General features: G+C 30.5%; 1 protein-coding gene across 1 annotated transcript in view; it reads left to right on the forward strand.

The window, feature by feature from the left end:
• The window catches only part of LOC148233929 (protein Wnt-6-like), a 47,279-nt gene extending 25,787 nt beyond the window's left edge, over window positions 1–21,492 (forward strand). The window contains exons 3-5 of the mRNA XM_088188919.1: window positions 3,555–3,772; window positions 19,923–20,239; window positions 20,884–21,492. Of these exons, the coding sequence (XP_088045045.1) occupies window positions 3,555–3,772; window positions 19,923–20,239; window positions 20,884–21,345 (997 nt within the window). The 3' untranslated portion in view covers window positions 21,346–21,492. The remainder of the gene's footprint in view (window positions 1–3,554; window positions 3,773–19,922; window positions 20,240–20,883) is intronic.
• Window positions 21,493–21,869: the final 377 nt, after the last annotated feature.

Below are 21,869 nucleotides of genomic sequence, written 5' to 3' on the forward strand. Positions count from 1 at the left end.
GCAAAATTAATTAATATTGACATTAAAAATATTTTGATAAGCTAGTATTTATTATTACCTTGTAAATTTCAGCAACTAGCTGGATATAATTTAATTAGTTAATTACTATTGATCATATTTTATTAAAAAAAGTGCCGACTAAAAATTATTTTTACATGTCTTTCTCATAATATTCAATTAGTCAAAATGTGGCAGTTAAAAATATTTTTCTAAATTTGGCTTTTACTTATCTATAATTTTAAATAAAAAAAATATAACATTGATATATTCAAGTATCATATAAGATGTTTGATTCACCTGTAAGATAAACAAAGATAGCTTAACCATTTATTTTATTATCACCTTAACTCTCTAGTTGTTGAGCCTTTTGGGAATACTATCTAAATATCAGTGTATTATATAATAAAAAATAGCTAATTTTCTCTTAAAACCATTAGTCTATATCTCATTAAAAATGTATACCATTTTTTACAAAAATGCATCGAATCCGGAAATTTCCGCCAAAGTAGCAAAAGTCGATATATAGGATTTTGGCAACCAAAGTGTTAATATCTTGCCGATTGTTAAAGGTTAGTACCAGTATAATAGCAATAACAAACAAACAAACTTTTCTTACATTTACTATCATTTCAGAATAAGTATTAAATGCAAAAATAAAATTAATAATAAAAATGTTTATAATTTTACAGCATATTAGTTTATTATTATTTTAGTCATAATTATTTAATCTTATTGAATTAAAAATGTATATTAGTGTGTTGGCTATAATGTGTCTAAAATACATTTATTCACTATTTTATAATAGATGCATATATATATGCAATAGTACCTTTGTAGCAATGATAGATTATGGCCGCGCCGAACCGAAATAAGGGATGTAATCGCGATTCTTTAGGACTTGCATTTTTTTTAACATAAACGCTTGTTACAAGATTAAAAATACATGAATATAAAATACAAATTCATGATTTATAAATATTTTTTGTCTACAATAGGACATGATATTTAAAGCATTAAGCTAATACTTGGGACATAAAGTTACTACAACTTAAACTTATTTATTTTAAACAAGATGTGCTTAAGCATGTTTATATGTGATCTTAACATAGTAATTGATTTTAGAGATCTTATTGTATTTTTTGGTATTATTAAGGCAATGTTTTTTAATTGATCGTGTTGAAAATCCACTATGAAGTTTTTTTAAGGTTAGTATTAAAAGGTGTATTATATATTATTTTTATCGCTTTATTTTGAATGACTTGGAGTATAGAAAAAAACAATTTCTGTTAATGTGCTTCTTTTATTAAATATCAGTTTTAGGGCTGCAATGACGGTGAGCTATTTGGGCTTTAGTTTAGCTAATCAAAGCCTGAAGTCCAAATGTATGCCTTGGTATTTGAATTTATACTTTTAAGATGTAATGGACACTCAACATGCTGCAGTTATCTATCATCCATATATCTCATTAATAAATAAAACAATGCTTAATTAATTGAGTGGATGATAAGTAAGGAAAATAATGAATTGTTTTTTAAATCTCAAAATAACTACGGATTAGAATCAAAATACGGATACGAACTTTTCTAGTAATGGATACTTCTCGTTGCTAAGATTTTAGTCAATAAAGCTAAAATCAACGATGATGAACTATAGTATTATTTAGAATGCGATTTTGTATTATTCAGAGCTAAACTATGACTCTAAAACTTAATGTTTGCAGCTATGAAGATACTTGTGTCGTACTTATAGTTCTTTGATATTATATTAATCTGGAGCGCAATTTAAAATTAAAATCTAGTATTTATTCTGAAGTTTACACAAATAGATATAGTACATAACATATTAGTACTAATACGCTAAAAAACTGAAAAATACGCAATTATCTAAGCTTTGTATATTGTAAACATATTTGCTGTTGATAGCTATAAACAAAGTTCGCTATGAGCGCGTGCACACGAGCGTTTGTGAGTGACGACGGACGATTTGTTATAAAAATTGCAAAATTTCAATGTGTTTACAGCGGCTTAGAGCCGGTTAGCTTATATTTTCGGAATTGAATCAGAGTTCGATTAATTCGGCAATAAACATTTAATGCTTCTTTACACTTCATTGTCGATTGGCGCCGAATCGCAATATTTTTGTAAACAATGCGCGTCTAAAAAGGATTGTGCATTCATACTAATGTAGTTGTAACGATCATAAGCTTTTTTTGAAAATTCAATGTCAGACGCACATGTCAGTATCCTGACTATGTTTGTTGATGCTTGCTCACCGTGGAAGTGTCAGGGTGACGGACGATTGCCAGGCCGCTTGTGTGCTGACTGATCCTCTCGTAAACAAAAAGAGTTTTAATACCCGATCCGTGTGATTACTTAATGGCCTCATTAAATTCACTCAGTGGCTGTACGTGTGAATAGGAATTTTGATATTTTATTAGTATTTGTCAGTAGTGAATTAATTATCGAATATCAGCGATAGAAAAACAACTTCTTAAAGTGTGTCATAATGGATACTTATTTCTCCGAAGAATCAGCGCAGTGTGATGGAAAATCGATAGTCAATAAATTCGTTAAAGCTGTGTTATAAATATATTTATCATACGTCTCACAAATACAATTCTGTATTTAAAATATTATAATAATAATATGCTGCTCGTTAACTGATTTATGTTACAATTAGTACAAAAGAGATATTGTTGCTTAGCCAAAGCGCTAACAGGAATAATTAAAAAGGTCTTAAAAAAATTAAAAAAAATATTTTTCAATTACAGACTCCTCGATAAGAGTTGCATTTATTTATTATAGGTTCTAAAGAATAATTATAATGTTGTATCTTTGTAGGGGAAGGGTGAAAGCTGTATTTTGATACTAAAAATAATTATATTTACAGCTTATGTTTATTAAATCAACAATTATTTATTTTGGGTCAGTATTTTATTTATAAATAGTATTATTACTATCTTACAAAAAAAATGTATTTTTATTATAGTATCACAATATCACAATACTAATTTTATAATATAGTTTATTGCTCTTGTGACGACGCTGAGTATTGTACCAATTTGCGTATTATATCGGTCAAAGTCATTATCATCTGATTTGCCACGGAAGCTTTAAATACATGTGTTGATAGACTAAAGGTTTGTTTGTTTTCACACGAAAAGACCACAAACTGAGATTGATTTAAAACCTCACCACACACACAAGAGCTTCTGAACTCTAAAGCTCGTCGATTGTCATTTCCGCGGATTTTTTATGGAAAAATCATTTCTATCTGTGTGGCCATTTGTATAATTTTCCGAAAGTTATTTTCATCGGCAAAGTGCTACACTTGGTGGGTTTTATTTGAGTTTTGAACGCCGGTTGTGCACATCAAAGCCGGCATCACTCGTGAACAAATAAACACTTTATAATATTTTCGGAATATATGTTGCATATGTGACCCATTTACGCGTTTAAACTTTTGATTTATTATTTTATGGTTACGCTAAAAAAACGCCAGAACATATAGTGTAATATAAAGTTATTAAACATCTATTAAAATTTTGTTTCTAGGGCTTCAGCCAGCCACGTGGTGATGGACACAAAATTGATCTGCAAGAAAGCCCGAAAGATGCGTGGAAAGCTTGCAGATATCTGCAATGAACCAGCTATTATTAAGCTTGTCGAATTGGGGGCCAGTAGAGGTGTATCTGAATGTGGATATCAATTCAGGACTCGTCCTTGGAACTGCACCATGATCCGCAGGAGCATTCGAAAAATACTTTTGAAAGGTATTATGCATCATAGTATTTTTTTAAAATTATTTGAACCGCAACACCATTTAAAATGAAAATTTTTAACGTTACGAATTAATTATCTTAATTAAAATTTATATTTATATAAGATACTTATATAAGATTTATATTTTTATAAAGTTTATGTGAGATACTGTATAATTCTTTCATCGTGTACTAATGCTTCTTAAGGACATAATCATATTAGTATAAAGCGTATTAAAACACTGGGAAAGGGTAGGTAAATACTTATATATTATATAATAAGTTGTGATTTTTTGTAACTTTTTTGCATAGAGTTAAAAAACGTTAAAGAATAAGTCTTACAATTAGTCGTACGTATTTAATGTGTATTTCGCACGTAATAATTTCAAAATAAATAAACCCAACAAATATATAAACATCATTGCTTACGAATTTAGTAGTAAAATTTTTTCATCCATTATTCTCTACAATTTTATACATAATTTTAGTTAATTAGTAAAAATGCATAGGGATTTCAATAAGCAATGCTGTATTTATTAAATATTATTAAAATTGTTTACAAACAATTTTTTTATAAAAAAATATTTTCTACGTAACTATTATTGTTAATATATGTTTGTATTACAATTATTGTTGTTTTAATTATAATTGTATCATTGTCAATTATTCAATTTACTCATATATTTTTTAGAATTTTATTTTAGTATTAAATAAGAAATAAGATAAATTGGTCCTAGTAGTATGATGCGCAGTTACAAATCTAAGAAATTTGATTCTCATGTACTATATTTTTGTTTGAAGATATACTATAAAACTATGTACAATGATAATATATTAATAGAGATTGTTTATTTTTATTAACTTAAGATAACTTTAATTGTTATAATGATGTTTTTATAAATTTAAAAAATCAATAACGGTGTACGAAAATACCTAAGAATATTCAAAATTTAATTAGGAAAATTGAAAAAGAAATATCACACTAAAATTCCCTATTGTTAATGTTTTTGTATTGTTGAATTATATTTTTTATTTTATTTTTTTATTTTTCGATTAAATTAAGACCATCGTGGCCTAACAGGTTACCCCAATGCGCCACGATGGTCGAAAGCAAATTATAAATTTATAAAACATAAAAAAAACGTATATATATAAATAAATATAACAAAACTTAAACATAACAAAAAAAATTATTAAATATTAAAATTAAAAGATATAAACCGGATCAGATTCTCGTAGCTAACATTAAATAAATCAATTTTCAATGCCAGCGTATTAAGGAGCCGTATGGCCACAGCTATAGGCGAGTCGGCAAGTGCGGATGTCCTAGCCCTAACTGCCATCAAAAGAGGTCTCGATCGTGATTCTCGAAAATGTTCCGGAACCCAAAACTGGAATTCCTCGAGAATAGCTGGATTGTCGACAGCACCTTTTAGTAGTTTGAAAAAATGCTTAGCGACATACAGCTTTCTGCGAGAATTCAGCGAATCATATCCCAACGCTCCTAAAAGAAAGGCGCTGGGATATAAGAACGGATAATAACCAAATGTCCTTTTGTAAAGGTATCTTAAATACCTTTTTTGAATTTTTTCTACTAAAAGGGAATATTTGGCTATTCGGGGATTCCAAATTATAGATCCCGATTCAAGAATGCTACGAACTAAGGTGTCATAGAGGATGCGAATAACTGACGGATCGTCAAAGTGAAAGGCATTCCTCATAACAAAGCCGAGCATCTTGGAAGATTTATCACAGACGTCGTGTATGTGTAGAGAGAACCTCCATTTGCTCTCGAAAGTGATTCCGAGATCTTTAATGGAAGTTTCTCTAGTCAAAATGTTACCACCGAGATGGTAGAAATAAGCTGATGGCGAACGGGATCGAGAAAATGACACAGTATGGCACTTTCCGACACTAAAGGGCAGACGGTTAACGGAAGCCCATCTCCACAGAGAGTCTAAATCACTCACTTTATATAATTTTAAATCATCTGCGTACAGAAGAAAACTTGAATTTTTAATTGCTGTATTTATGTCATTAATAAATAACACAAAAAGCAGAGGTCCCAGATTGGATCCTTGAGGAACCCCCGAAGGGGTAAAATATTCTTTTGATAATCGGCCACCATAGGTTACAAACTGTCTACGATTGCTTAAATAACTCGAGAATAACCGAGTTAAATTATCTGAGCAACCGAGGTTCGACAATTTTTTTAATAATAACGTATGACAAACTTTGTCAAAGGCTTTCTCAAAATCTGTATACACGACGTTTACTTGAATTCCGGCATCGAGAGAAGTTGTCACCGTTTTGGTGAACGACAAAAGATTAGTAACAGTGGAACGGGCAGGACGAAACCCGTGCTGTTGGTCTAATAAAACTTGCTGAAAGTGATTGTAGAGATATTTATGAATTATTATTTCAAATAATTTAGCAGGAGCTGACAACACTGCTACTGGTCTATAATTCTTTATATATAATTTGTCACCCTTTTTATGAATAGGGGTGACTTTTGTGCATTTCCATAGATCAGGAAATGATGATGTTTTGAGAATCAGATCATAAATACATTTTAGAGGAGCAGCGAGACTGACTTCGCAACCCTTCAAAATAAAATATGTACACTTTATAGTACTGTATTATAAATGTTGTGTTTTACTTAAAAAATACGTGTGTGTGGCTCACTGTGTATTTTTTTTATTGTTTTTGGCCTAGTAAACTATTTCGGTTGGACACCACTGGTATAGGGAGTAATTTTATATGAATAACTATTCAGTATGCTAAATATTTTTTTTATTTCTAAACGAATTCGGGCATGAATTAATGTTTGCTTATTAATTAAAATTTAATTATACGACATTGCTTACAAAATCGTCAAATCTAAACACATTCATAGAATTACTAAAGACAATGAATGCTCCATCGTATATATTTAAAAAAAAAGTTCTAGACACGTTTTTGTCGCTTTAAACATAGCAGGGGTGTTTTTGCGAATTCGGGACCTCGACACAGGTTCGACGACCGTCGCATTGTCTCGTTCACCAAAAAAAGTCCTCACCTTTCCGAGCCTTATTTTTGAATTGATTTTTTTAACCAACCCATTCTCCACCACGGCGGACAATTAGGTGCGACTAATTAAGGCGAAATTCCCAATTGGCCAACACCTTCCGCGTATTCCACCTGCTGTTTCCAATCGGCACTGATAAGAAATTGCGTCAAATCTTTTAGCAGCATCTTTTCGGTGAGTCTATCGGAGGAGATCTCGAGGTCCAATTAAAAAAATCTGATTTGCTATCACGCGTGTCTTAATAATATAGACGAAATATATGCGTATCTATAAGTATCTTCTCGATGTTTGTTTTTAGCGGGCGATTAAAATGTTTTGATTTAACACAGCGACAACTTTTTCACTCTGAGGCCTTTATCTGAAATGCCTTTTAAATTACGCCCGGTCGCAGGAAGCGGGCCCCCGAATAAAATGCACCATAAAACAAACGAACCAGACCGATACGATTAACCGAAAAACGCAAGAAAGCTAATGGAAAACACACATTTATCTTAATTAGGAATCTCCCTCGGCTGTTTTTATTTTTTATTATCAACACTCGCGGTGACTGCCGCAGGCACCAATTCCCATCGCTCACTATGGGAAGCAAGACATAATATTGTTTTCAATTAAATCTTTTGACAATTATATAATATTAATAACAATATTTATATTAAATCATATATATATTGGTTTAAGTTCCAGCGTGTTCAAGTATGTTTTTAAATAATAAATATAACTGAAAGTCATTCTTCTTTGAACAATTCCTGACCATGTTCCTTCACCAACAATTCCTCCCTATTCACCTGCAGTTGCAAGCTCTTTATTAGTCGCCTCCCGGGCGCTCACAATTTCATTGACAATTGCCGGCTTCCGTTCATGAGCAAACCCGTCAACGCAATTGATGTTTCTTTTAGTAACGATGTGAAAATTATTTTTCCAAAGTCTTTGAGTGTAAGATTTGTTTCGTAGGTCACATCAAAGCATCTCTGAAATAGTGATTTAGTGTAAAGCTTTTTGAAGTTTGAAAAATCTACAAGTCCATGGGATAGAGTAATGAATGTGTTGAGAGAAAGAAACTGGATCATAATAAGCCCAAATTTCTCCAGTGAGTCATCCTTAAGGACTGAAGGTTAAATAATAATATTATCCATAACTACAAGACTTATACTAATTATTTTCTTAATGCATGTGGAAGAAAGTGACATAATCCACACTGCTCGTATTGCAAGACATCACTCGTTTAGATCAAAATGAAATAATAATAAAAATTCTTGTATTGCGAAATCAAGTTACTTGTAATTCGAGGTCCCACTGTAATTATTAAATAATGAGACATCAGACTGAAATCAGTAAAATAAATTTTATTAATTATAAAATATTATTACATTTGGTGAAAAAAACAACAGCAAGAAAAAAGATCCAGATAAACTTGCTATCTAATATTTATAACATCTTCATTATTATTAATAACTATTTTATTACCTGCTTAAATTTTTTATTATTGCAAAACTGATACAAATTTTGATAAAACAAATCTAAGCATATTTAAAAATATTTTTCTTTAATAAAATATTATCTTAAAATATTTTTAAAAGAAATAATTTATCGTATATTCTAAATACAAAAGTTATTTATAAAAAATCATATGTTTATATAATACTTATTTATTTTATTAAAACGATCTTTGTCCGAGCTTTCGCGTACGCTTAATCGAAATCACACAACAGCGACATATTAATTAGGCGCGTCGAGTTTAATTTAAGTATTTTATTTCTTCATAACCCCTTGCGAGATACGCATTACATTTTTTCGTAATATTATTAAAAAAACAACAACGATAAAACGGCCGAATATACGTCTTGGAATTCGACGTTTGTGGGTGCGTGTGGGGTCCTTATCTTTATTGTTATCCGACAGATCCTTGGCCCCTCGGTGGCGAGGGTCCGCGACGTGGACGGCTACCGATGTCACAATCGTCACCATCGTCTAATTGAGTGAAAAGTGATAAGTTGGCAGTTCGTCGGATACCGCCGAAAACCCTCCCTGATATCCTGGCCGATAAGCGAAAGGGCAAAAGCTCTTGGCCATACAGAGAGATGGAATCTCACAGCGGGCCGGACGAGTGGTGTTAAACGGAAATTAATTGATAAATTCAACATATAATTACGGTCGTTATTGCTTTTGAAATATATCGTCGATTATAGTTTCGGACCCATTTTTATACGTCACAGATTGCTATCGCGAAGTGTGTCCCGTTTAATATCAATTTGCTAAAAGGATCGGAATGAAAATTGACGATATGGATATAAAATTAATGACAGATAAGGCTGTAAAAAATAATGTTGTAAATAATATTTAAAGACCTTGAGGCAAGAAAGAGTAACTTTAAATATAAATATTGTATTTTTAACGATATGTTTTTTATCAATGGTATTCATGAAATAATCTCAAATATTTTATTATTTTTTTTTTGGTACGCTAAGCTAATATAAGTTACATAGCTTTTTGAAAGATTCATAAGAAAGTACATATTTTTCTTTATTTTTAGTACAAAAGCACGTCCGAATCTGTTTATATATCAAATCATATTAATGGAAAGAATATGTTAAAATGCAGTTAGCATATTTCTGTTTTTATATCATCTAGTGATTTCAAGGAATGCGTGTGTTTATTTAAAATAGCACACAAACTTTTTCTCACAAATAATATAACTCATTTTCAATTAAAATGTCATTTAGAATTTTCTGCCGTATTTGATAAAATAAAAAAAACACATTTTTAGCTATTTACAATAGATGTATAATACTTCTAAATTTAGCTCTATAGGTATAGATTATCTTATACAAATTACCTTAGTTTATAATTAAAACTAATTAATCGCTTATGATTTTTCATATTTACTACCTAGCTTGATATTTATTAATCACTATAATATCCATTTGTGGAATCAGGAAATCTAAGGAAACGTAAACTGTGACAATTGCAATTTTATTCAAATATAGAATAGTAAACGAAAAAATGTTAAAATATATTCATAAAGCTATAACAAATCGAAATATACAGTTTTAATAATTAATACAGGACCATACACATATAAATATAGGTTATAAAAAACATTAAAAAGTGTCAAGACTATTTATTTTCATTTTAAGCCTTTAAACTAATACAAATTCTAATTTTAACTATTCCTGTAAATTTGTATTTAATATTCTGGTTTTTAGAAGTTTTTATTTCTCTAAAAATAAGAATTCTTATTTTTTAAGAATTGTAGATATCTTTGTATATTTAAATATCATTACAGCTATATTTTTTGCAATATTTACTTGCATGTTTATTATATAATTCATAACAATTAAGATATAAATAAATATTTATTATTTGTTAAAACATATCTTAAGTGGCACCGGCTATGCTTGGTCTTTTTTTGTTAGAAAAATTTTCAGTGAAAAAAACTATCTAGAAAGCCCTCATACATTTTTGTAATCTGCCGATTCTCGCGCGGAGCGGTTTCTTTTTATTAGATTATTAGTTCTTAGCTTACAAAATCTAGGATAAGGCCGATTAAAGTAGTTGAAAAAATTGTAAACAAATTTTTGATATTTAAATACTTCCAACCACTATTAAAAGCTTCCAAGAATATGCATATTTTTAAACATCTATCATCGGCCCACCTATTCTTATGCAGCATAATATAAAATGCAGTAGTTTTAAAACTTTTAAAAATATTTGTATAAATTTAATTTGTATTAAAAAATATCCAAAAGAAATTAAATAATATTAATGAATAAATATATATTGTACAATTAAATTAACTAATTCCATTACTTAAGAATTGATAAAAAATACAACTTTCTGTATCATTAGCCAATTTTATTTATAAACACATTTAGCTAAAACAATCAATATCATTTTTTTCCGATAGGTCGTTTTTCGAACTATAAAGTGACTTAAAAAAACCCTACTATTGGTTGTTTTTGTAGCAAACCACATTTATCGATTCTTAAAAGCAAAGTTGACGCCCGACATTCTCAATCTCTTGGTTAGCTGTGATATATTTTTACTGAAATTTCAGTAAAATACTTCACTTCACATCTCATAAGTTAATAAGGATCGTTGAAATAATCGGTGAAACACGAGTTCGTCCGTCAGCCGTCAGCGTTATCGCGTTGGGTGAAAACGCTCTCACCTGAACTGAAAAACCCGTTAGCGTAAAAGTCGAAATGTGGCCCTTTTCTCAAGCATCAATCAGCGAATAAAAGTGTCCGCCGGTTGTTTATTCTCTTTTTCCCATATAACTCGTCGTCCGGCGAGGACAAGCGGGCACTTTGTACATTCCATCGTCAGCCTGTGACTCCCGTCCCCATTGTTTCGCCGTCACAGGAATGCAACACTGACTCGGTTTGTCGAAGGAAAAAAATACGATTCGCATGCGCACCTATGCCCTTTTACATGAATACTATAAACGAATATTTACTCGTTTATAATATGGCGTATGAGACGTTTGTTCCGTTCTACGATTGCGATCTGCCGATGCGCCGAGGAAAGCTCGGGAAAACGGATCGATAAACGTGAGCAATAGTCAGATTTACGACGCTATGGCAAAATCTGAACTATTTATGTTACCGTTTCACAATTTTTATATTTATTATTGCACAAGTCTTGGGATAGATCAAAATCATTTACAATTAGTAGAATTTTGTTTTTTTGAATTTTGATAGGGATGATGCGATACCTTATAAATGACTGCATTGAATTTGTATTGAACATATTAGGGTTAAGTTGGAACTAAGCAGAAAAATTTATCATCCTTCTATGAAATCAGTTTATTTAAAAAAATTCATTTAATAGAAAAAAATAAATTAATAGTAATTTATTTTGACTTCCTGTTAATTTTAGGGACTGTAAATGGCAAACTAAACTGAGAATTTAATCAGCTTAAAGCCGAACGGAAAATCCTTATGAGTCAATATAATTCTAGGATTAACCACATTATTTGCTTTTAAATAAACCGATAATGGTTGTTGCCCTAATAAAATGTAAATAATATTAAAATTATTTATTTAATCATAGATTGATTTTATATTATTTTAAATATGAATATATAAATTATTAAATATTTACGTACGTTGTTAGGTATACACATTTTTTCGTTTCTCACGTTAAAATGTTGCCGATGGATAAAGTTGTCGGCGAGAGGTTATTCGATTCTCCCGTTGAATTTATATGACGGTTTCATATCTTAATTGGTGTTCATCGGAACCGGGGAGCAGAAATTGGGTAAACACGTTTTAATAACCTGGGATAAAAAGACGATAATGAAGGGCAGCCACGGTGGTATCGACGCGAAATTTACAACGCTTAGACCAAAGTTACCAGGGTTAACCCGCCGAATGTGTCATTATAAATTCGGTTAATTGATTTTAAACGTCTAATGTCTTTGAATTTAATATGACTTTTTAATAATATGTCGTATAATGCCTAGTAAACGACATCCGTTTATAAATTATACACGATTTTATTTTGGTGACAGTATTTTTATAAACGCAAACAATATTGTAATTGGTATAAAATATGCTCTGTGGCAATTTAATTATCCCGCTGCTTCTAAGAGATCGCACTACTCTGGCGTCGAAGATATACTACTAAGACCACCCACTGGTTGTTCTTTAAATTACAGCATTAACAACAATCACATGTCTAATGGAGTCGTAACTAATTGTAATTGTTTGTTAACAATAAATTGTCTTAGCGTTCATCTTTATTTTATTTAGTTGTTTAAATTATATAAAAGTTAATCTTCTTTTGTGCGATATTATTCAGACTAAAGTATATTCGAATGCTCATAATTAGGTATATGCAATACCAAAACGAGCAATCTCACCTCACATATCGGAATTGAACGTCGGTGGGGAATAATTCAACTCGGTTCCATTCAGCTGTATATTCGCGCAGACCACTTATATAAGTCCGAGGGCTAATTATAACCGAGTTTATAATAATAAATTGTTCTTAATGATCGGATAATGCGACAAGTCCAGATTGCTTCAAGATTGAATTTCACTCGGGTACGCGCGCATTTTCATCAATTAAATACTTAAATTGCCTCCGCGGGAATGTCGAGTACCCGCTTTTTGCTCAGTCGCCATTCACAGACGTTATGATTTTTTCCGCTTCGAAATTATTGACCGTAGAGGATGTTTGTGCCCAGGGCCACCAGTTTCTATGGGTTTGATGGAGACAATTTTTTTCTACACTATATATTTTTTTATAGCCAAGTGCTTTATTAAGCCTTATATATTAAACAAAACTTGTATCGCAAAGTAAAGATAAATTTATTTATATGTAAAGGTAACAAAAACATTTTAGTTGAATAAATATTTTTTTAGAAAAAAAAGCGGAGATAAAATTGAAAAATTAAAAAATCAATTGAAGGGTTAAGAATCATTTCTTTTTACTTTACTTTATTTTCAAAATTTAGTTTATTTGTGGGCAACAAAAATTGTATATCCAGTGTGGCACCCAATATGATATTATATGTTGCTTTTGTTGTTCAAAAAGTTAGCAAAAATTTCATTTTTAGATAAATTTTGATATTTTCTTTTAAGTCACACCAAAAATTGCTTTGGCAAAAATATTTTTACTATTTGTAAATAAATATCGACGACATAACTGCGCAATATATTTTACCATATTGCAAATTCTGCTTGAAAGGATTTTTTGAATTTATTGTCAAGATTATTTATCAAACATATATATTTGATGAAAAGTTTTAAGTGGTTTCAAAAATTAAGAAGCCATTTCCATGAGATTATTTTAGAGATTAAGTATTTAGTTTCTGTAACCATATTTGCGTGTATGCATTATATATTACGTGTATTACAGATAATATATTGATGAAATAGATAGCTCTTGAACTGACTGTGTTAACGCAAATAACATATAGATCGATAAGGGACGAGCTTAATCGTAATAATATTTGTTGTTTATTCTTCATAGAGATGAGCAAAACGAATTACACAATATAAAAATAGAATCAGCAAAAAATATAAAAATGATTACTCAAACATTTTAATCATTAGATCCTTTCAAGTCAGTTGCAAAGTCGAATTTATTAACAGGGTTATTAGAAGCTGTAGAAGGCTCGGGTAAAGGAGAGGACGGAGAGAAAATGAAAGTCCTTTTAGGGATAGAAGTCCTGGGTGTAGCTTACGAAAAGAATCTCATTAGTGTTGTCTGTTTTGTGAATTTATTTTTTCTTGATACATTTTAGGATAGCATCGTAAAAGTTCATATCATATGGCGTTTTATTTTAAGGAACGTTTAATAATCTTTTAATTATAATAAAACTGCATTAACTTTGGAGAACACATCAGTAAACCCTTTACTGGGAGCTTAGTTTGTACTTTTGCAATTCTTCCCTCTTCTTCCTCTTCCAAGTGCTGCTATTCTTCCAACTCTATTACAATAGATTTTCGTTAGTTATTTCTTCCTCGGAATATTCTACTAGACTTATTCTTCTATTTGTTTGATTGTCGACTTCGTTAAAACCTTCAAAATTATTTAACAATCGTCTTAGGCATTTTTTTCAAATGACTTGCATACACTTTTCTATCACTCCTTCTCAAGTTGATTCAATGTTCTATATGCAGTCTAAATTGTTGCATCATTTCTATGAATCACGATGGGTTACTTCATCACTTTCTGTTGATGCTACAGCTTTGAAAAAAATAGTACGCAAATAGTACGCTTTGAACGTAGCCATAGCCCCTTGGGTTCAGTGATTATTGCAATCAAAAATTGCGCACAGCAACAATTTCAAACGGTAAAAACTAATAAATGCATATTTAAGAATAAGTCAATATATAACATAAAAAAATAATTTTAATTTAAAAATATCATATTTTCTATTTATTAAATTAGTAATTTACATTTATTTTAATTACACACTTTTTTTATTTATTAATAGAGAAAAATATAAAATAGTTGAAATTAAAAATTAAATATATGTTCAGAATTTTCACAGTGCGCAATTTTTGTTTACACAATAATCCGGGCACCAGCTAAGACAGCAGTCGTTTTTTATGCAGATATTTTTAATTACATCTGGGTGTAGATCATCAAGATGCTGGGGTAGGCCTCAGGTATTATTGAGCAGGGGGTTAATTTATAGGGAATGCTCTTTTCTTGACAATAATGTTTGACCAAGGGTATGAAGCAGTTGATGAAGCAATTCTCAAATAAAACATGCGTCATTAATGTTTTCTTATTTGCACGATAGTAAACGAGCAACGTGTGCTTAATAACTTGCTTCAATGCACGTGGGTTCTTGGAGCGATAGATGAGGAAAACTCAGTGACATTTCCTCCCAACAACAACGTGATCTTGTCTTTAAAAGCCTTGATTGACATCGGGAATTGCTTTAGATTCTTTATGAATGTATGTAGGAACTTCCAGCAATGTTCATTTCATATTGCTGGGTTCGTTATATATAATCAGTAAAGGGTGTAAATTGTCTATCTCATCAACTTTACGTCAATAAAGTTATTCAGCAACGATCGATAACGCATTTTAAATACTGTTACATACACAACAATTGAGCAGCAAAACTGCAAATCAAACTTTATAAGCTTGTAATGCAATGTCATAAGAAATACCTAATTTCTGTGCATATCTTCTTAATGATACATCTGCACTAAAATATGTTTTATCATTAAATTATATATACAACTTAAGAACTATAATCATATTTTATTTGAAGGACATGTACATATATTGCTTTTCATATTTTGGTATGTATTAAGCTCAATATAGATAAAGCGATTTTAAATATGCAGCAATTCGTTTTCAAAATATAACTCTATGGCTCTTTGGGTTGCAGTTTTCAGGGCTCATTCATTAAGAATCGGCCCTGAGCCAGTCTCTTTTGCGCTGAATTCTATCAGTCGAGGCGCAAAAAAGCTTCGAAGTCGGCAAGTATGTGTCCTTGTGCGTTCCACTTGTGTTTTAATTGTGATAATTACGCGGCCCTTGCGGGCTAGTGGAATTTCACAGGAATCCACCCTTGCGCCTCTGCCCTTTCGACACCGTTAATCGGCAACGACAAAAAATATACGCACATACGCGAATAATAATGCCGAACGAAATTTCTGCAACTGAGTAGCATGCGTTGGGTATGACTATGTAATTTTGGGCAATGAAAAATAATTGTACCTGAACTCAGAATATATTTATTTTTTGCAAAAATCGAGGATCTTAAAAAGCAGTCAATGAAATGAGGAGTAAATTAAAATTTATTTTATAAAATTTAAAAAAATAAATTATATTTATTTTAATTGAATTAAGATCATCGTGACCTAATAGGTAACCCACAGTATTATAACAACACACAAAAAATAGATTACGGGTATACAACAAATAATTATATGTATGAGTACTATCACTAGATTTTCCTAATCTCAAGGATTAATATTGTAATGATTAATTGAAATCAGGTTAGGTCCTACGTATTGCGTATTGAAAATTAATTAATAATGACATATTTCGGCTCATATAAAATATAATTTTTATATGAAACAAAGAAAAAAATATCAATGAATAAAAAGTTTACCAATAATTGATTTCAGTGGAACTTGATATTTCAAGTTTGTATTATTATATATTTATTCATATTACACATTAATACTATGTGTTATTATACATTTAAATAATTAAAGTACACTTATTGTTTAAAGCCAAACGTTCCAAGCCTTCCAAAATTCTTGAAAATTCTTCACAAATCGGCAGGTACTAGAGAGGCAGTTTATCTTATCTAAATGTTTATCATTTATGTGTGATTCACAAACAAATTATATGACAAACATACTATTTATAATATATTAATCTAGTTTTAATTTAATTAAGATGATTTAGTTTTTCAACTTTTAAGTCAATCTATTTTTGCCATTTTATTCGATATGGCAATTCAAATTAAATGTTAAATCAGAACATCTTTATATTTTACCTTCGTAATGTTTGGAAAATACCGTTTACATAAGTAGCTGATTAAAAATATAATTAATATCCTGATTGATTTTGTAGATTATCGTTAATTTTTAGAAAGGATATAACAATAAATATTCTACAAAAAGATTGCTCTACAATGTCTACTTATATATTTTTAAATCGATTGAACCTCAATTCGTCATAATTATTAACTAAACGGCGCAATCGAATTGTTAAAAAAAATAACATTACTAAAAATGTTTTTCTCGATGAAGATTTAAAAACCTAAGCATGTGCTTTTTATTCTTAAATCGTCTGTATAAGTAGTTCACGGACTTTTAAGACTATAAGGGACTTTTACAGATTTCGTAACGAGTCAAATTTTTTTCTCCACGACGGCGACGAATTAGCGTCGTTCGCGTTCGCGTCAATCCCCATCTCGAGTCATGCAAATGGTCATCACCGTCTCCGGACAATGGCGACAATGCTCTATAAATCAGCCAATGATGGCCTGGTCGCAGGTGGATCCCGCGGGGATTCCTGAGCATCTCTCGGTGCGTTTTTGCGGCAATTATATGAATAGTCGGTCGCAATAAATTTCATGCCTGTATCTCTCTTTCTCTCTCCCCACCAGTGCGCTCTTTAAACGCAATAAAAATATATATGTATGTATGTATATGCACCGACATGGAAATATGCCCATTTCCAATTAGCATTCAATCGAGTGGTGCGTTTATAAGATTCCACGGCGGATTCAGATACTCGCAAGTAATTGGTAGCGTATCAGTCGTCGGCTGAAAGGATTTTAATGTAATGCTTAGGGGATCAGCTTAATCGTCTCTCCCGCGGCGGACGAACGAATAAATCTACCCGAGGACCAATTGATGGGTTCGATCCGTATTTAAAACATGTCGCCGACCGGTTGACGTTAATGATTATAAATTATTATACTCGGTGCTCGCCGCTCTTTGATTCATTGCGTCGCAAAGGACGATATTTGTAGCGTTTGCAAAAATACTATACATTTTTTAATCAAATAGAATTAAAATATACTTTATTGATAAGTGCAAACTAGTTTTTTAAAAGTTAACATAAGTAGAAACAACATTTTAATTGCAAGCTGGTTTAATGTTATCATAAGTAGGAAGTTATAAACATAAACTTATACATATGAAAGACTATATAAGCATTACACGAATACAATATAAATTATCTTAACACGTCAATAGTTAAATAGTGATTACAGTTAAATAAATTTAAATTTCGAGCTCAATATTTAAGGGATAACAAAAATTACTTGAATTGAATAGAATAAAATAGTATATTTAATTATCGGTACAAAAAAAGTATGTCGAACATATATCCGTATTGTGTGCTTTAGAGCTAATAGTAGAGGCATCAACCCAAACTTGCCATCTTTTTCTAAATTATGAATAATGATAAAATGTATAGCTCTTGAACTGACTGTGTTAACGAAAATAGATTACATATATATGTCAATAAATATGACATCAAATTTATTTTACTATCATTTAGAAGATTGATTTTGCTTTACCTATAAGAGTATTAAAATTCTAATATTATAGTACATTACTGTATATTGCTGTTTATTTATTACACATGTGATATTTTTATACGCAACAATTTTTTTTAGCGATAAGCGGTCAGTAATGTTATTAATGTACGGTCAGTTAATAATAATTACAAGCGGCCAGTTAATACTTATAAACAGTAACTTTGAAATAACCGGTTAGTAAAGATATTTTAATGAGTCGGTTTAATATAAAAAATTAATACTTAAAATATTGTTATTTTATTAAAAATTAAAAATATTATTCTAAAAATATGATTAATTATTAAAAAAACTATTTTACTTGAAACTAGTTGTATGGTTTTAATGTCGTTAACTATTTTCTCCTTTGAATGTCCAGTAAATAATGATTAAAATATATTAATGTTCGCCTCATGTATTTTTTTTAAAAGCAAAATTTACTTTTATTAAATGGTTTAATAGTCTCGTTCAAATAGCAGTTCAAATATAAATATAAAACTGACTTTTTGTTATAACTAACCGTCAAATATAATTACTGACTATTTCATTAAATTTCCACGCAAAACTAAATAAATACAGAGCATTTTTTACGTAAAAAATAAATATAGGTAAATTTTGGGTTGAACTATATTGTATTTGATTTATAGAGTAATTTAAATAAAAAATACCGGATGAACAATATATCGTATAAAAAATACAGCTAGTAAAATTTTAAGGTGACTAACTTTTTTTGATTTGATAATTGCTTACACTCATTCCTTGATTTATCACGTAAATCGAAGCCATGTATTCTTAAACTACTATGTACTAAATACTACATATTTGATCCTAAAAATAAAAGAAATGATTATTTATTGCAGTTAAATAATTATAAATAACATATATACAGACAGAGAATTTTACCTACTTATTTATATTATGTAATAAATAAAAGTTAAAATGTGATCCACTGTTTATGAAAAGTTGAATTAAAAAAATCATAAATATATAATTAACATGAGGTTGTAATACTTAACTATTATTTTATCAAAGTCTTACTCTTTATGTTAAAAACACACAGTTAAACCATTGAATGAGTTTAACACCTTCAATACGTGTCATTAGGTCAAAGCGGCGATAACGTCAAGGAAATTGCGCAAGACCGTAAATTTAACGACACTGTCGAACATTTGCGATTATTGCTGGCACGTAAGCTCAACGGCAATAAATAACATTAAACAAGAGCATTGTAATAAACTGCATATAAAACAGGAACTCGGCGCGTGTAAAAACAATCGACTCAAGAATGACATATATGGTAATGGCGATACGGTCATTGACGACACTTGAACCTGTAAATAAGGCTTTAAACCTCAGCACAATGTATAATATGTGTATTATTAATGGTTTTTATATATACATACGTGAACGTTAATTGAATGTGAAAAGATATTTACGGTCATTAGTGGAACTAGTTACAATAAAGTTTAATATGTATGGTTTCTCAACTGGGCGCCGCAGCGCCCCATCGAGACAAAGACAACTTCGGAAGATATAAATTGTGCGATTTAAATGTATTTAATGTAATGATTTTTTATCAGATACCAGGGAGACGGCATTTGTGAACGCCATCACAGCTGCTGGAGTCACTTATGAGATAACCAGGGCTTGTACGACGGGAGATTTGGTGCAATGTTCCTGTGATAAGGCAAAAGGAGGAGGTGGCAACCCTGGAGCTGGACGCGGCCCACCTGGTGTTAGTAACCCTTTCCCAGCGGGGGAATGGCAATGGGGTGGATGTGACGACAACATTAGATACGGCTATAAAAAATCCAAAGAATTTATGGATGCTAGATTGAGGCGCCGCAGCGACATTAAAACGTTGATCAAACTTCACAATCATAATGCTGGAAGATTGGTAAGTTAACATATATTGAATCTTTAATTTTATAGCTATAGAAAGAAAAACAATAATTACAGAAATTCAGGTTTGGGAAGTAATAGTGGTTGTCATATATTAAATACTAAGCAATCAGTTTCAGATGATTGTAGAATCTTACGAAAAAGCAAACTTGTTTCTTACTTGTTTAATTGCACCCGATCCGAGATACTCCCTTAGGTTTATTATCTATCACCGTTTCTATATGTTGTATTTATTAGAAAATACTTATTATAAATTAAATTTCTTACACGAATTAAATATATTATATGTATATAATTGTGATAATAATCTATAATAAAGTGAGAATAAATTTCTTACACGAATTAAATGTATTATATGTATATAATTGTGATAATAATCTATAATAAAGTGAGAATTTTTTCCCACAAAATTTTCTCCACGTTTCTATATTATAATTCTTTCAATATATTTAATTGTGTTGCATAATATAACATTTGATTACGCGAAAATTAATTGTATATATAATTTGTTATATTTATTTACTTATCTTTATAAAAATATTGTACTAAAATAGCGAGCTTTCCTTGCAACTATTCGCTATGATACTCCATAATTCAATAATAACTATTAAACTAGTTTTAACAGATCATAATTTACAGGCAATAAAGAAGAACATGCTTACCGAGTGTACTTGTCATGGCTTATCTGGATCCTGCACCCTGAAAACCTGTTGGGTGAAGATGCCCACGTTCAGGGAAGTGGGTAATAGACTCAAGGGAAAATTCGACGGAGCCTCCAAGGTTATGGCCAGCAACGACGGTAAGAAGTTCATGTCCGAAGATATCAATATTAAACCTCCGGGGAAGACCGATCTGGTCTACACGGAGAAGTCCCCGGACTTTTGCAAGCCGGACCACAGGACTGGTTCTCTGGGTACACAGGGTAGGCAGTGTAACGCTACTTCTCCTGGCGTAGATGGATGCAAGCTATTATGTTGTGAGAGAGGCTTTAGCCAAAAGACTATTAACCAGACTGTTAATTGCATGTGCAGGTTTAAGTGGTGTTGCGACGTAACTTGTGAGACTTGCGTGGGAAAACGCGTAATCAACACGTGCCATTGAAGCGTTTAGTCAAAGGAATGTAAGATTGAAAAAATAATTCTAACCCTATATTAAATTATAATATAATAATATACACTCATGCTCAATAACACAAAATAGCCTATTTTCATATTCTGTAAATAAGTGATTATAATACAATAATTGTTATTGCCTAAAATGATTCACAATAAAAAGCTTTAAATCAAGTAAGTCAAATTTATACAAACGGTGCCATTATTGCCTTTATATTTACAAAAGCTTAGATTTATATTTTCATAGGGGGTTAGAAAATAAAAAAATAAACTTTGCTGTACTATATTTATTTACTTAGATTTTTTATCAAAAAAATATTTTTAAATGGAACTTTAATTACAAATATGTTTAAAACAATTAAATCGATTATATTGTGTTGAAATAATTATATAAAAAATACTTTTTAGTGTTTTAATGATATGCTAGTATTGATTTTTTATATACTTCGCCTTTAAAGAATTCATTTAATATTTTTATTTGATTACATCTATAAATAACTAGTACGTTATTAA

Source organism: Plectrocnemia conspersa, unplaced genomic scaffold (assembly GCF_051122295.1).
Source record: "Plectrocnemia conspersa isolate PC_06_02 unplaced genomic scaffold, ASM5112229v1 ptg000007l, whole genome shotgun sequence".
Classification (NCBI taxonomy): domain Eukaryota; kingdom Metazoa; phylum Arthropoda; class Insecta; order Trichoptera; family Polycentropodidae; genus Plectrocnemia; species Plectrocnemia conspersa.